At 42.6% G+C, this 16825-nt stretch overlaps 2 protein-coding genes across 2 annotated transcripts in view; both read left to right on the top strand.

Moving 5' to 3' along the window:
* Positions 1-4012: 4012 nt before the first annotated feature.
* Positions 4013-15088, top strand: LOC139355267 (G protein-coupled receptor 75). Its single transcript, XM_011713209.3, has 2 exons — positions 4013-4151; positions 9101-15088. Exon 2 carries the CDS (start codon positions 9219-9221, stop codon positions 10839-10841), a length of 1623 nt encoding a protein of 540 aa, XP_011711511.1. The 5' UTR covers positions 4013-4151; positions 9101-9218; the 3' UTR covers positions 10842-15088.
* LOC105465032 (ankyrin repeat and SOCS box containing 3) overlaps positions 4048-16825 on the top strand; it is a 194334-nt gene continuing 181556 nt past the window's right edge. The window contains exon 1 of the mRNA XM_011713215.3: positions 4048-4151. Coding sequence (XP_011711517.2) covers positions 4048-4151 — 104 coding nt within the window. The remainder of the gene's footprint in view (positions 4152-16825) is intronic.

Below are 16825 nucleotides of genomic sequence, written 5' to 3'. Positions count from 1 at the left end.
TTTGTCTTCATTAAGAGGAGAAGACAGTTCTGTAGGCAGTGACTCCTGTGGATTTCATTTTGCAGCCGTAGATTTTTATCTGTAAATGTATGTCCTCTGATCAGTATAAATTTTCTAGGTCTGCTCTGTACAATACAGTAGCTACTAGCCACATCTGACTGTTTATATTTAATTAAATAAAAAGTTTATTCCCTCAGTCTCACTGGCATATTTTAAATACTCTTTAGCCACTTGTGGCTAGTGGTTACCACGCTGAATAGCATCGATGAACTTTTCCATCATCACAGAAAGTTCACCTAGCACTGACCTAAGTGATTGATTATTTTTGTGTGGGGGTGTGGGAGACAGAATTTTGCTCTCTCATCCAGGCTGGAGTGCAATTGCACAATCTCAGCTTACTGCAACCTCTGCCTCCCACATTTAAGCAATGTTCATGCCTTGGCCTCCGGAGTAGCTGGGACTGTAGGCATACACCACCACACCCGGCTGATTTTTGTATTTTAGTAGAGACAGTTTCACCATGTTGCCCAGGCTGGTGTCAAACTCCTGAGCTCAGGCAGTCCACCTGCCTCGGACTCCCAAAGTGCTAGGATTACAGGCGTGAGCCACTGTGCCTGGTCCTAAGTGATTGGTTCTTAAAATGATGTGCCTAAGAATCATGAGGGGATTTTGTTAGAATGTACATGGAATTCATTGTTCCCACTTTATGATATCAATGCCTGCCTGAGGCCACACATTGAGAAGTGAGGCTTTACATTGTATGTTGACCACTTCAGCTTTTTCTAATTAAGCTGTATGAAACTGCTTTAGCAGTGGTTCGTAGATGGGAACTTTAAAAAAAGATGTAAGATACTGGGTGCCCTCTCTGTTCCTCAATGAAAACTTCTCTGGCAGGGGTGCTCAGGCATACAATATTAGAAGCTCTATGATGATTCAGTTGTTCAGCTAGGATTGAGAACCACACAAAACCCACCACAGACCTAAAAACAGGGTACCCTGAGTGCCTAACATGCTCCCAGGTCATTCTGATTCTGGGTTTGGAAGTTGCTTACTACTTTGATATTTCCCCCAGTGACATTGTCCTGTGAATTAAATTTTTACCAATAGGAAAAATGATTTTTTTTACCAGGAGGGAAAAGGAGAAGGGGGGGAGAAAAGAGTTGCATGGCTTATATGGTCTAAGATAGTTCTTAAAATGTATATGGTGCATTAAAAAGTATGAGAAGGACCGCAGGAACTGTGTTAAGGGTGGTAACAAGGTTTGTTAGAGGAGGAGGGGCGAGGCTGACCTGTGTTTGGAAGTCACTGTTGACTGGGCATGGAAGAGAGCATGGGCCGCTCTATAAGGGTGGATGAGAAGTGAGGGGAAGAAAAAACCTGTATGTATTTTTATAAGGTCAAATACATCTTTAATTTCTGAATGGATCCTTTAGAAAGCAAAGACTGCAGATTGTGCTTCAAAATTTAGGAGGAAAATTAACTCACCTATTAATGTAAATGACTAAGTTTACTTGCAAATATATGAGAAAGTTGTTTTCAAATATTTGAAATGCTTATCATTACCAAGCCCTTTAAGCTGCAGGGCACTTTTGGTAATTAGTAGTGTGGCCAGAAGGACCAGAGAGCAATTTGTTTTATTAAAAAATTAACTTTTGGCCAGGCGCAGTGGCTCACATCTGTAATCTCAGCACTTCAGGATCACTTGAGCCCAAGAGTTTGAAACCAGCCTGGGCAACATAGAAAGACCTATTTCTACAAAAAATGGAAAAAAATAGCTGGGCGTGGTGGTGCGTGCCTATAGTCCCAGCTATTTGGGAGGCTGATGTGGGAGGCAGAGGTTACAGTGAACTGAGATCAGGCCACTGCACTCCAGCTTGGGTGTCAGAATGATACCTTGTCTCACAAAAATAAAAAAATAAAAAAATCGTGATCTGTCATCATGGGAAAAGTAACTTCTTCTACATGGTCTTTGTAATTGTTTTTGTAGACTTTGTCTCTTAGTATATCCTAATTGTTTTAAGTGCTCCTTTTTAACATCAGGGTTGTTTTCAGTTTCCTGTACTACAAATTACACCACAGTGGACGTTTTCATACCTTTATGCTTTAAAACTCTTCTTTTGTTGGAGCAGTTCCAAGGAGTAAGAGATGCTTAGGTCAAGAACTTTTTTTTTTTTTTTGAAGACCATTTTAACAGCTGTCATATATGCTGTTTTCCTTAAAGTGCACATGTGTCAATTTGCATTGCAATAAGAGTGTATTAGAAGAATGCTAGTGTCAGGGCAGATTGATAGCCAATTCATGATCTATAATTAGCCCTGCTTATTTATTTGCAGATTTTCCATTTTTTACTACCAATGTTTTTTCCAATTTCGCTCACTTATAGATTTTATAGATATACTAGCCTTGTTGAATGGTTCTAGCTAGTTCTGGAACTTTGATAAGTCCTGATTTCCTCTTCATCTGTAGAATCCTTTATGATTTGTGGTTTTTTTGTTTTCAGTTTGAGACCATTTCTCCGGTAGGTGTAACTCTGATGGTCTCAATCCAGCCCAGACCTATTGTAATCTCCATTCATATAGCCAAATGCCTGGAAATGGACTAGCATTTATTTATGCAGTAGCTAATTTATATAGAGAGGTATGTAATTTTGATCAGAATTCCCACTCCAAATGCTAATGAGTATTTTTCTGTTGATTTTTTTGTGGGACTCAAGGTTCCCATTATTGACAGCATACATTGGAACTGCTTCATTGCAAGTGGCTGGGAAGTGGAATATGTGGAAGCTGGAAAACTTTATTGAAGTTATTTCTAAACAGAATTCTGATAGCATACTCAGCTCCTGGACTGAATAATAAACTATCCAGCCTCTTCATGTTTTTTGTTTTTTCGGGTTTTTTTGTTTGTTTTATGAAAGCATAGGGAACTGAAGAAATTGCATTAATTAAATTACTTGATGCTTGTTAGTTCTGTTTTAAAAAGATAAACCGTTAGCTTAAATGAAGAATCCAGTAGCAACATTCTAAGTATTTTACCTGAACAGAATCAACTTTGGTTTTCTGGTAACCAGATTGAATGAAGCAAAGGGCCTTCAAATAACATTCTGTTTCTAAATAGCATCCCTGAGGTTAGAAAAGTAGTAAGATCCTAGTTAGCCAGGTTGGGATACTGAAGGAGGAAGAGTTTAACTGGTTTTATTTTGTACCCATAATAGCAGACATACTTAGGAGTGTTACTTGATTGTTCAGACTAAAACCTATCTTAGGAGTTCATTATTTTGGACATGTATGAATTAGAAGAATGAGAGAGGATGGTAGTTTTAGTTTTGTGTTTTTGCTTGCTAAAATTAGCCTATACATTGCACTATGATTTATCAAGATTTTTTACATTCAACATAGTATTAAGTAATATATTAATATCCATGATTCCCGGGCTTGGTCGTTTTATTTGCATGGGTAGTTTCTTTATACTTTTCATGTTTCCTGCCAATTAGTCCCCTTGCTGAGTTCCCTCAGTTAATTCACTAATACCTTAAGAGAGCTTAGGTAAGTTCAAATTGGTTTAATTTAAATTATATTACAATGACTTGATTTGTAAAATCTAGGTCTCAAAGTTCCAAACTGGAAGCCGCCGCCAATTTCGGGGAATGAGGAGGAGGTGGGCTGCGGGCAGGGTAAGCAGCCTAGGGAGGCCCGCAAAGACCTCCCTGGGTCCCTGCGAGCCATCAGTACCCCTATCTTTCCCTTCCTTCCCACTCCACTTTGCTCTGCGTTTCAGGTTTTGGCTATATCAGGAAGCCTGAGTTCCCCAAACAGCAAAACCGCGAGCCTGAAAAACCTTCTAGCTCAAGCGCCCCTCGTGCGGCGGGCAGCGGAAGTGTCCGGGCTCTGGGCCCCGGGAGGCCGGCGGCGGAGGCGCGGAGGGTGCGGGGCGCAGGCGGGGCGCCAGGCCCGGTGTCCGGCAGAGGGGGCGGTGCCCTGGGCGTCTCCGTGACTGCGCCTCTGCGCCCGCGTCTTGCCGCGGCTCCCGGGATGCGCGGAGGCGGTGGCGATGGCGATGATGCCTCTAGTCCTGCATCATCCGGAGCGGCAGGCGGAGCTGGGGTCCGGACTGCGAGATGGAGGAGGAGGGGAGGCGCTGCGGCCACCTGGCAGGTGAGAGGCCGCGGGCCCCTGGAGGAGGACTACCCCACGATGCCGTGGACGGCTCCCGGAGACCGGCGGGATAGCTAGGAGCGCGGCTGCGCAGGGCCAGGCCCGGCTCCGCGTACCTGTCTTCCTGGTGCGGCCTTCAGGGTAGCCTTCTCGCCCGTCCTTGCCGGTTCCCAGGCTCTGCTCAGCCGTGGAATCCCCCAACCAACCAACGCCCCTACCCCGGCTGAGCCCTCCTAACCCATCACCCCTCTGCAGATTCGTTCACAAGCTAACCTGGCCCGGCCTAGGCCCTCCTTACCGTCACCTCACCCTTGTCCGGGAAGTGCCTACCCACCGCCAGCCCCTCACGGGGGGGTCGACCTCCCCTGCCTGCAGTTTCCCACTCTGTCCTCAGGTTGAGGGCTCCATGGCCTCTTCATCCCTCCCATCAAATGACTCAGGCCTTCCCATCCCATTAGCTGCTCCGGGTTCAGTGGAGTTCTGCTGGATAGAAAGAGCAAGGGCTTTGAAATCCGATAAATCTGGCTCGACTCTTAGTGACCTTGGGGAAGTTATGGAACCTCCCTGAGGTTTTCCTGATCAGCAGAAATACAATGGGAATCACAATAATACAGAACCTTGCTCTCTCTGAGGGTTAGGCTCTGAAAATGCTAGCCTAAGACATTCTGGGGGAGGCGCGAGGAATGCGTTGGAAGAATTCAGGTCGTGAGTTAACTTATAAAAGCCCCTATAACATGTTTTAATATTTACTAAAATTTTAAACAGCACACTAGATATGTCACAGGCTGTTCACACATCTTAATGAAAAATCATTGCCACTCAAATTATACAATAAATTTTCATCAGTATTCTTTGCTTACTTCAGGATGTCTCAGTTGTAAGAATATGCATGTGAATTCGTTCTGTCTTAGTGCAGCTAATATGCATGCTTAAGACTGGTGTTCCAACTTAAAATCTTTCTGATTTTATGACTTTAATCACATCTTCTTCCATAACCTATTCTCCGTCTCAAAGATAAAGTGTAGCTTGTATGTTTGCATTGCAGATAACATGGGTAACCTTTATTTAATATTTAAGAGTAGCAAATCAGTATTAATTTACTCCCCTTCCAAAATCACTTTTATTTTCTGCCATCATCATGTCGTTCCAAATTATGGTCACAGCCTCCTCTTTCTTAAAGTCTCAGGGGTTACTACTAAGACCTGAGTTTACTTTCCCTCAATTTTCTTGATTTCTATTACACTAAAGTATTTCTGCAAACCTTTTCGTCTATTCTGTCCTCTGCTTTTTCTCCCTTTTCTCTTCCCAGCCCATGATTCCTTCTTTTTTCTAATTTGAGATAATTTGAGATATAGGAGTGATTTATGATTACATTATATGTGCACTACAATTATCAAGTTTGCCAAAAAGATACGTAGAAGAGTGTGTGTGTGTGTGTCTATCTGTATCTACATAGATGTAGATATAGCTATATAGATATATTAGAATTTCAGATTCCACAAAGTTTCAGCGGGGAAGGGGTTGCAATACCTATTCATAGGATTATTGTGAGAATGAAATAAAGCTTGATAATTTATGTAAAGCCTCTAGAATAGGTGCCTGGTGTGTAATAACCACTTAATACTTCTGACCTGGGGATGCCTCCCAAAAAGGTTTTTTTGTTGTTCGGCTTAGCACGGTGGTGAAGAGTGTGGAAGAGCAACTGCTTAGATTCAAGTCCATGTTCCACCACTTTAAATAACTTCTCTTTGACTTGGTTTCCTCAACTGCAAAATGGAGATGTTATACCAAATATTTCAGGGTTTCGTGAGGACCCGATAAGCTAATAGTGTAGAACATTGAGAACAGTATCTGGCACATCCTAAGCACTTGATAAAATTAATATACTAATAATGATGCTGATAATTATACTGCCATTGTTATTTCCTGACCTGGAATTCTTATTTTTTTTAATTTATTGAAGGCTGAGTACAGTGGCTCACACCTGTAATCTCAGCACTTTGGGAGGCCAAAGCAGGCAGATCGCTTGAGCCCAGACATTGGAGACCAGCGAGGGCAACATAGTGAGACCCCCATCTCTATTAAAAATATATATACTGAAAATTTTAAAATTTGTTGGAAAAATGTAACTGTACAAAACGTGAAAGTTGCCTCTCCTCTACCCCAAATCACCTTTTTTCCTGCTGCCTCCTATTCTTGACTTACGTTAGTGTTTCATCATCTCATTTTTCTCTTAATCCCTTTTTCCAAATATCTCTTAGCCTGAAGTCTTCATAACTTCTGTCATCTCACTTCATTATTACCTAGTTACTTTTCATTTCTCTTAGCATCCTAATTCCAGACTCTTCATTCTTCTAACTTCCCCAGGCCAAATTCCTGCATCCCTCTTCACCCCTCTTCATTTCTCTACTTCCAAGGAAACCCTTGGAGATGAGGGGGTTAGAGACACCAGTATCACCTCCCTGCTCTTCCTGCCTCCTCAAATTGTGTTTTCTCTTCTACTTCTCTTTTCATAAATTAGCTCTAGTCCTCCCGTTAGCAATTTTAAAAAACAGTAAAAAGTTCTCTTTCTCACTATATAGGTATCAAAAGTGTTCAGAAACAAGTATACAGCCTTTAAGTGGAAATAGAGCTGTCTGGTACTATTTTTAAAAAATTCTAACCATCAAAAAACAAAAGTTCAGGATTTTCTTCTCTTATGGAACTTTTATTTAAAAGGAAAGTATAGAAGAGTTGGTCTCACTTTCCCGTGGACAAATTCACCGTGTCGTCCTGATCTGTACCATATGAACGTTAAGAGCAGAGATGAAGGCCGGGCGCGGTGGCTCAAGCCTGTAATCCCAGCACTTTGGGAGGCCGAGACGGGCGGATCACGAGGTCAGGAGATCGAGACCATCCTGGCTAATATGGTGAAACCCCGTCTCTACTAAAAATACAAAAAAAAACTAGCCGGGCGAGGTGGTGGGCGCCTGTAGTCCCAGCTACTCGGGAGGCTGAGGCAGGAGAATGGCGTAAACCCGGGAGGCGGAGCTTGCAGTGAGCTGAGATCCGGCCACTGCACTCCAGCCTGGGCGACAAAGCGAGACTCCGTCTCAAAAAAAAAAAAAAGAGTAGAGATGAAGATATCTTCTTCCTTGATGAAGGACACCAGTCAATTATATGGATTTCCCAGGACTGGTCTATGTCCGATAGTCACTGGCATGGCTGTACCTGTTGTTAAATGCAGAGAGACCTCTCTATTGGGTAGTCCATAGCTGCTAATCGGAGCCCCAGGTAATCCCTGACTGACCTGGTTCATTCCTCTGTACCCCCTTGATCCGGCAACTAAAGGGTTAACAGCTGGAGGCTTCTGGGATCCAGCTTGAGCTGGTGGTTAAGTACACTGAATATCAGCCCTGGACCTCCACAGTGCCACTGATTATTCCTAAAATTCTAGATTAAGGCAAACACTTTTTGGTTGTCAAGAACATAGCGCTGTCTCCAAGGAACAGCTTAGCCGGTCCCACCAGAAGCATCTGTTGGGAGCAGGTTGGGCACCAAGCCATGCAGGACTTTGGGATTTAGGACAATGTAGATTTGTGTGAGTGCACATTAAGTCTCATTGCAAAATAGAAAAAAAGAAGTTAGGAAAGCAAGAAGTTATTCTTTTAAAGTAGTGACTGTGCCTTACTCATCCTAGCACTTAGCACCTGGCATAATACTGGCATATGGTATACACATAATTAATGTAAATTGAGTGAACAAATGCAGGAATGGGTGCATGCCTCCTGCTTCACCATCAGGATATTCTTGTTGGGGATGATGGTAACTCACATTTATATAGCAGTTTAGACTTTACAATGTGGTGCTTTGCACCTTGTAAATTTCTAGTATAATTCCAACATCCTTGGTTACTTCCAGTTTTCCCCCTCACATGTAGTTGTACACAAGGTTTTTTTTCCAAAGGAGAATATGCAGTTAATTGGCCAAGACATTGCAAGCTGGGGGAAAAATTATAAATACTGGGAAATAAAGGATTCTTCACAGGGAATGAAACAGGATTTGTTAATGATTTATGGGAAATATGTGAAGGGCCACATTATGCATCAACAATACCCTCCAACCTGTATTTCAAGCACGTGCAGTTTTTTGCCTCAGTGTCTCTGCTGCAAAGACCCACCCCCACTTCTCCTAGCCTGTCTGTCCTCACTCCATACCCCCGACCTTTCATCCAGCTGGCCCCTACTCGCTAAAGCGCCCTTCATCCTTTCCCAGCTCCCTTTCCACGTTGGAGTAGGTTCCCCCCTTCCATGCTCTCATAGCACCCTGCAACCTTATTAGGCTATAATTACATAGTTAGATTGATCTCCAACTAGATTGTGATCTCTTTGATGGAGAGGTTACGTTCTTGTATATCTTCAGTGCCTGACACAGAAGTGTTTCTAAAAGTAACATCTGCACACCCCTCAAACAGAATCACAAGGGGCGAGGCCAAGAAATCTGCTCTCCAAGTGATAACTTAAACTTTTTAACATGCTCTCCAGGTGACACTTAAACTCGTTTGAAAACCTCTGTGTCATACAACTAAATATTAGCTGGATTAATGCATCTGTTTGTATCTTTTTCTGTGTTGGGCCTTGTGAGGAGAAGTGCTTTCTGTGCACCAAGTCAGAGCTGAAAAACTCTAGTGCTTCGTTAAAAAGAGAGAGAGAGAGAGCTGGGTTTGGTGGTGCATGCTGTAGTCCCAGCTACTTAGGAAGCTAAGCCACGAGGACTACTTGAGCACAGGAGTTCAAGTTCAGCCTGGGCAACATGGCAAGACCCCATCGCTAATAAGTGAATAAATTTTTCTCTCAAGGTGACAGATATTAGTACTAATACTATTACTAATAATAATGAGATCACTGTATGAATTCCTTTGTTTCTACATTAATCCCTTTCTGTTTCTGGGTATGCATTTTTGTGTGTAGGCTCATCTGCCTTGGGCCTCTTTTGTCACATATTGTTCATATTGTTCGTCTGTGAGCTGAGGTCCTGACTCACTGAGTGTTTTTGGGGAGCAGAAGAAGGAGACATTTCTCTCTGAAGATGAACTCAACAGGCCACCTTCAAGATGCCCCCAATGCCACCTCGCTCCATGTGCCTCACTCACCGGAAGGAAACAGCACCTCTCTCCAGGAGGGTCTTCAGGATCTCATCCACACAGCCACCTTGGTGACCTGTACTTTTCTACTGGCGGTCATCTTCTGCCTGGGTTCCTACGGCAACTTCATTGTCTTCTTGTCCTTCTTCGATCCAGCCTTCAGGAAATTTAGAACCAACTTTGATTTCATGATCCTGAACCTGTCCTTCTGTGACCTCTTCATTTGTGGAGTGACGGCACCCATGTTCACCTTTGTGTTATTCTTCAGCTCAGCCAGTAGTATCCCAGATGCTTTCTGCTTCACTTTCCATCTCACCAGTTCCGGCTTCATCATCATGTCCCTGAAGACAGTGGCAGTGATTGCCCTGCACCGGCTCCGCATGGTGTTGGGGAAGCAACCTAATCGCATGGCCTCGTTTCCCTGCACCGTCCTCCTCACCCTGCTCCTCTGGGCCACCAGCTTCACCCTTGCCACCTTGGCTACCTTGAAAACCAGCAAGTCCCACCTCTGTCTTCCCATGTCCAGTCTGATTGCTGGAAAAGGGAAAGCCATTTTGTCTCTCTATGTGGTCGACTTCACCTTCTGTGTTGCTGTGGTCTCTGTCTCTTACATCATGATTGCTCAGACCCTGCGGAAGAACGCTCAAGTCAGAAAGTGTCCCCCTGTAATCACAGTCGATGCTTCCAGACCACAGCCTTTCATGGGGGTCCCTGTGCAGGGAGGTGGAGATCCCATCCAGTGTGCCATGCCGGCTCTGTATAGGAACCAGAATTACAACAAACTGCAGCACGTTCAGACCCGTGGATATACCAAGAGTCCCAACCAGCTGGCCACCCCTGCAGCGAGCCGACTCCAGCTGGTATCAGCCATCAACCTCTCCACTGCCAAGGATTCCAAAGCCGTGGTCACCTGCGTGATCATTGTGCTGTCAGTCCTGGTGTGCTGTCTTCCACTGGGGATCTCCTTGGTACAGGTGGTTCTCTCCAGCAATGGGAGCTTCATTCTTTACCAGTTTGAATTGTTTGGATTTACCCTTATATTTTTCAAGTCAGGATTAAACCCTTTTATATATTCTCGGAACAGTGCAGGGCTGAGAAGGAAAGTGCTCTGGTGCCTCCAGTACATAGGCCTGGGTTTTTTCTGCTGCAAACAAAAGACTCGACTTCGAGCCATGGGAAAAGGGAACCTCGAAGTCAACAGAAACAAATCCTCCCATCATGAAACAAACTCTGCCTACATGTTATCTCCAAAGCCACAGAAGAAATTTGTGGACCAGGCTTGTGGCCCAAGTCATTCAAAGGAAAGTGTGGTGAGTCCCAAGATCTCTGCTGGACATCAACACTGTGGTCAGAGCAGCTCAACCCCCATCAACACTCGGATTGAACCTTACTACAGCATCTATAACAGCAGCCCTTCCCAGGAGGAGAGCAGCCCATGTAACTTACAGCCAGTAAACTCTTTTGGATTTGCCAATTCATATATTGCCATGCATTATCACACCACTAATGACTTAATGCAGGAATATGACAGCACTTCAGCCAAGCAGATTCCAGTTCCCTCTGTTTAAAGTCACTGAGGCTATAGGATCTTATTTTTGTTTCTGATACTAATGGACTTTCTTCTAACTTTGAGTTCAGTGACGGATCAAAACCTAAAAGATTCAACTGAAAAGTTGGCAGTTATGGTTTTCTTTCGTCTGATGTGTCAGTATGTGTTGATTTGCTTTGTAGTTTGTTGACATCTTAAGATTTGATGTGAAAGTTTTAGATTTTTACCTTGATCTTTGCCCCAGTCTTTTGTACCAAACCTTTAAATAGATGCCAGGAATGAAGCTACTGTGTTAAAGTAGAAAGTCAACTGATTTTTATGATTTGAGTCAGTGTTATGTGTCTTCAAAATAAGATATTGACTGGACTTTTTTAAAGAATGTGAAGGTGTGATTTTTGCTGAGGTGTTATTTTTATTAAATGAATTGTAAATTTTGATTTTTTGAAGTGCTGAAATTGGGAACACTATACCTTTTTGGTAGCAGGTTGATTTGAATAAATAATATATTGTTAGCTGGGTGCAGTGGTGTGCACCTGTAGTCCTAGCTACTTGGGAGGCTGAGGCAGGAGGATCACCTGAGCTTGGGAGTATGAGTCCAGCCTGGGCAACACAGCAAGACCCTGTCTCTAAAAGAAATGTATATATTCTTTTTTTTCTTTTTTCTTTTTTTGAGACAGAGTTTCACTCTTGTTGCCCAGGCTGGAGTGCAATGGCACAATCTCGGCTCACCGCAACCTCCACCTCCCGGGTTCAAGCGATTCTCCTGCCTCAGCCTCCCGACTAGCTGGGATTACAGGTGCATACCACCATGCCTGGCTAATTTTTGTATTTTTAGTAGAGACAGGGTTTCTCCGTGTTGGTCAGGCTGGTCTTGAACTCCTGACCTTAGGTGATCCGCCTGCCTTGGCCACCTAAAGTGCTGGGATTACAGGCGTGAGCCACTGCACCCAGCCAGAAATATATATATTCTTAAGGCAGAAAAGGAGATAACTCTGTCTTTACCAAAAACACTCAAACATAGGCGTTAGGTACTTTTCTTTCATAGGACAGTCAACTAAGAACATAGTAGTGTGATTATTGCCATTTCTTATTATAGACATATTTTATGTCAATTGAGTAGGTTTACAGTTCTTTTGAAAAAGAAATATGTTTGGGCCAGGCGAGGTGGCTCACGCCTATAATCCCAGCACTTTGGGAGGCTGAGGCGGGTGGATCACCTGAGGTCAGGAGTTCGAGACCAGCCTGGCCAACATGGTGAAACCCCGTCTCTACTAAAAACACAAAAATTAGCCAGGTGTGGTGGCAAGTGCCTGTAATCCCATCTACTTGGGAGGTTGAGGCAGGAGAATCGCTTGAACCTGGGAGACAGAGGTTACAGTGAGCTGAGATTGTGCCATTGCATCCAGCCTGGGTGACAAGAGCAAGACTTCATCTTAAAAAAAAAAAAGGAAAAAGAAAAAGAAAAAAAAGATATATTTTTGCTTGTTAAAAGTGTATTCTTTTTTTTTTTTTTTTTTTCTGAGATGGAGTCTTGCTCTGTCGCCCAGGCTGGAGTGCAGTGGTATGATCTCAGCTCACTGCAACCTGCACCTCCCAGGCTCAAGCGATTCTCCTGCCTCAGCCTCCCAAGTAGCTGGGGTTACAGGCATGTGCCACCACGCCCAGCTCATTTTTGTATTTTTAGTAGAAATGGGGTTTCACCATGTTGGCCAGGCTGGTCTTGAACTCCTGTCCTCAGGTGATCTGCCTGCCTCGGCCTCCCAACATGCTGGGATTACAGGCGTGAGCCGCCCCACCTGGCCCAAAAGTGAATTGTTTCTGAATGATCTTACTCGAGAAGCCTAGTGACGAGGACTGCGTCTATGGTAGCGGTGCACTCTTCCCGGGAGAGAAGGCACTGCTGTAATCATCTCAGTTGCTGGTGTTCTGTGGAAAACAGTGTGGACTCCTGTCATGCATTGGGCAATATTCATTATTGCTTAACAAGGTGTAGAGATGAGATTGGGAATGTTTTGATTTATGTTTTCCTTCTGTATGAGAAGAGTTTGCTAACCGCCTGACAGTATTCAAGTAACTATTTAGAAATGACTTTTTTGTCTTTATATATTACTATGGTAGAAAAATTCTCAAGATAATCTATTTTCAAACTAATTGTTTTATTTCTCTCCCATTAATCTTAAACTGGAAATGGACAGAAAGAAAAAATAGATTAAATATTTCTTTACCTGAAACTAATTTTACTATATGCTCTGCGATTCCTAGCATAACAACTGTGAACTCATATTTTTATGTAAAAATATTTTCATTATACAGTTAGTATTTGAACTCACTAGGTTTTTAAATGTTAGACACCCAAGATGAGCATCAATATGCAACACCTATCTTTATAAGTTGTTATAGTCAAGAATTATTATTGCACATTGGAAGGTACTTTGTTCCTTTACAAAAGGCTTTTTTTTTTTTTTTTTTTTTTGTAGAAACAGAGTGTCATTCTGTCACCCAGGCTAAAGTGCAGTGGCATGATCTCAGCTCACTGCAACTTCCACCTCCCGGGTTCAAGCAATTTTCTTGCCTCAGCCTCTGGAGTAGCTGGGATTACAGGTGCCTGCCACCATGCCCAGCTAATTTTTGTATTTTTGGTAGAGACAGGGTTTCACCATGATAGCCAGGCTGGTCTTGTATTCTTGGCCTCAAGTGATGCACCTGCCTCGGCCTCCCAAAGTGCTAGGATTACAGGCGTGAGAAACCACATCCAGCTGAAAGGCATTTAATTATAGTTTCCTCCCCCAGTTATCCCCAAATACAGGGGTCATGAGAGGTATAGAGAAGACAGAATAGATATTCAGTTAGAACTCTGCTCAACCTCATCTTAAAACTGTTACCTTTCAGTATTGATCAGTTATTTCTATTTCTGAGATTTAAATATGAGGCATACATTTTATTTTGTTTTCCTTTTCTTCTAAATGTTTTTCTTGCCACACCCAGGGATAGCCTCAGATTACTTTGTTTTTAAGTTCACCTTTTAGACTGATTTGCCTACCTACTCCCTCCTTCTTTTCCTTTCTCCCTCCCTCCTTCCCTTTTTCCCTTTCTTTTCTTTTCTTTTTTTTTTTTTTTTTGAGATGGAGTCTCACTCTTGTTGCCTAGGCTGGAGTACAGTGGCACGATCTCAGCTCACTGCAACCACCACCTCCCGGGTTCAAGCGATTCTCCTGCCTCAGCCTCCTGAGTAGCTGGGACTACAGGTGCACACCACCATGCCCAGCTAATTTTTGTATTTTTGATAGAGACAAGGTTTCACCATGTTAGCCAGGCTGGTCTCGCACTCCTGACCTTGTGATCCACCCACCTCGGCCTCCCAAAGTGCTGGGCTTACAGGCATGAGCCAGTGCACCTGGCCTATTATCTCTTTTTAACAAAGAGTTAAGAAATCTAATATTCTCTCCCAAGATCTTTTGAAGAATTGTGGCAAATTAGGAATTAGATTTTTGTCTTAATTCAAAACCTGGTATTTACCCCAGTATGCCAAACAGCTTTATAAAAAATACAACATTAATCAAGAATCACATTTTTAAAGGCATACATCTATTTTTTTGGCTAGGCATTTCAAATGTGATGTAATAAAAGATTAACACAAAAGTAATTTCTATTTATAAAATTTAAAATGGCAGGTTTTCTGTGTGATGTTTGAATCTGAGATGATTTGACTGGCATGAGGCCCATCATTGGGAGGTAAAAATTATAGCACAAAGAAAACTAAGCAGGTGCATGTGAGGTATTGTCTCTTTATGCTCATCAAAAAATTATCTCCAAAAGAAAAGTTTAAAAAAAGGAAATTATTGTTACAAATTGCATGAAATATATAGTGGGCTCGATTTGTAGCCCCCTCCATATCTGTATCTCTATATGTAAATATAGAGATGTAGACATAACTTGTTTCTTCCTAAGTTATATATGTCTACCTCTACCTGCGTTAACATAACATAATAAAGGTGTCATGGTACAGGAGGTAGACATATATAACTTACCTCTTCATAAGGGCTAAAATGAGAACTAAAAGTAATGAGAATTCAGTTGAATATGATTAATTATCAGGATATGTCAATTAGTTCTCTTGATGCTTACTGTGATGCAAAGTATGTGATGTATTTTAAACATTTTATAATAATTGTTCTTATGTTAACCATTAGGCAAGATTTGTATTTCTAATGCTTTTAATGTTCTTTTAAAATAATGTTTGGAAAATAAAAATACTGAAAATCCTAACATTTCTGAATACCAGTTTGCAATATAATGATTTTCCTGTCTAATCATTTTAAAACTATCAGAGCATGGCAATGATCATTTTTGCACAATGGATAACAATGTGTTGAACCACAGAGAACTCTTTCCCTTAAGAGATGAAATAACGTGTTTGACTTTATATATATTTTATTTTATTTATTTTTTGTAGAGACAGTGTCTCCCTGTGTTGCCCAGGTTGGTCTCCAACTCCTGGGCTCAAGCAATCCTCCCGCCTCAGCCTTCCAAATTGCTGGGAAAGAGGCGTGAGCCACTTACCGGTGTTTGACTACGTTTTGTATCATATATGCTTAGACTAACCAAGGATAGATAATGCCAAAGACTATTTACAAAACTAAGTTTCTTGCTCAGTGAAAAGAGGCTAAATGAACGTTTCAACAACTCATTTAAATGAGATTTACCTGGAAAAACAAAATTTTCGAATTTTTAGTTTACCGATCAGAGTTTGGATTTAAGAATCAAAAAACATTAACATAAGCAAGAACGGGTTTCATATAGGAAACTAGATGTCTACAGAATGGTTACATAGGGCTCTATGATGAGTCTCCAGGAAAGATTCCACCATAAACATGACCAGCCGGACTAGCCAGAAATGCTACTACTTCTGCTCCAACCAAGAAGAGAGGAAGTCAGGAAGCCTACCTTGGACTTTTGACTTCTAGAACACACTGTTAAAGTTGTCCAGCAATGAGGAAGTTGCTGCCACCACTATTTCCACAAAAAACTCTCTTGACACCTTCAAAGCAAGTATCTAAACAAGACATTGCTGTAGGAAAAATCTGGCAGCATGCAATTGGGTGGAGAAACTAAGTTTGCCTCTGGAACGCTAGCTTCAGGGGAATCTGGAAAGTGTACTAACACAAAAGTATACTCAAAGGAGATGCAGAGTTCTAATCTGCTCTGTCCACAGTGGTTCAACTTGTTAGTCAACAATTTTTTTTTTTTTTTTTTGAGATGGATTCTCACTCTGTTGCCTAGGCTGGAGTGTAGTGGTGCAGTCTTGGCTCACTGCAACCTCCACCTCCTGGGTTCCAGTGATTCTCCTGCCTCAGCCTCCTGAGTAGCTGGGATTACAGGCATGCGCCACCATGCCTGGCTAATTTTTGTAGCAGAGACAGGGTTTCACCATGTTGGCCAGGCTGGTCTTGAACTCCTGATCTCAGGTGATCCATCCGCCTCAGCCTCCCAAAGTGCTGTGATTACAGGCATGAGCCACCGTGCATGGCCAGTAGTCAACATTTTTTATACATACCTCTAGCCATACTTCCAAACAACAGCAGTAGCCATACCACCATTCTCCCTCTTGAAATAATGCAGCTTCTCTCATTTAAACAAAAGTGTGTACTTTGCTAGGTGCTGCGGTAATCTTAGCACTTTGGGAGGCTGAAGTGGGAGGATCACTTGAGCCCAGGAGTTTAAGATGCACCTGGGCAACATGGCAAAACCCCGTTTCTACAGAAAAGTTACCTGGGCATGGTGGTAGGTACCTATAGTCCCAGCTACTGGGGTGGCTGAGGTGGGAGGATCACCTGAGTGAATCCAGGAGGCCTAGGCTTCAGTGAGCCCTGCAGAGTGAGATCCTGTCACAGAACAAAACAAAACAAAACAAAACAAAAAATGTGTGCTCTCCTCCAGAGGGAAGATGCTAAGTCTGATCAATCTCTGGGTTTCTCAGTGATGTTCATTATTATTCTAGTTCAG

This window comes from Macaca nemestrina, chromosome 13, assembly GCF_043159975.1.
Source record: "Macaca nemestrina isolate mMacNem1 chromosome 13, mMacNem.hap1, whole genome shotgun sequence".
Lineage (NCBI taxonomy): Eukaryota > Metazoa > Chordata > Mammalia > Primates > Cercopithecidae > Macaca > Macaca nemestrina.
Note: the sequence above shows the minus strand (reverse complement) of the source record. Positions and strands in the feature narration are given on the sequence as shown.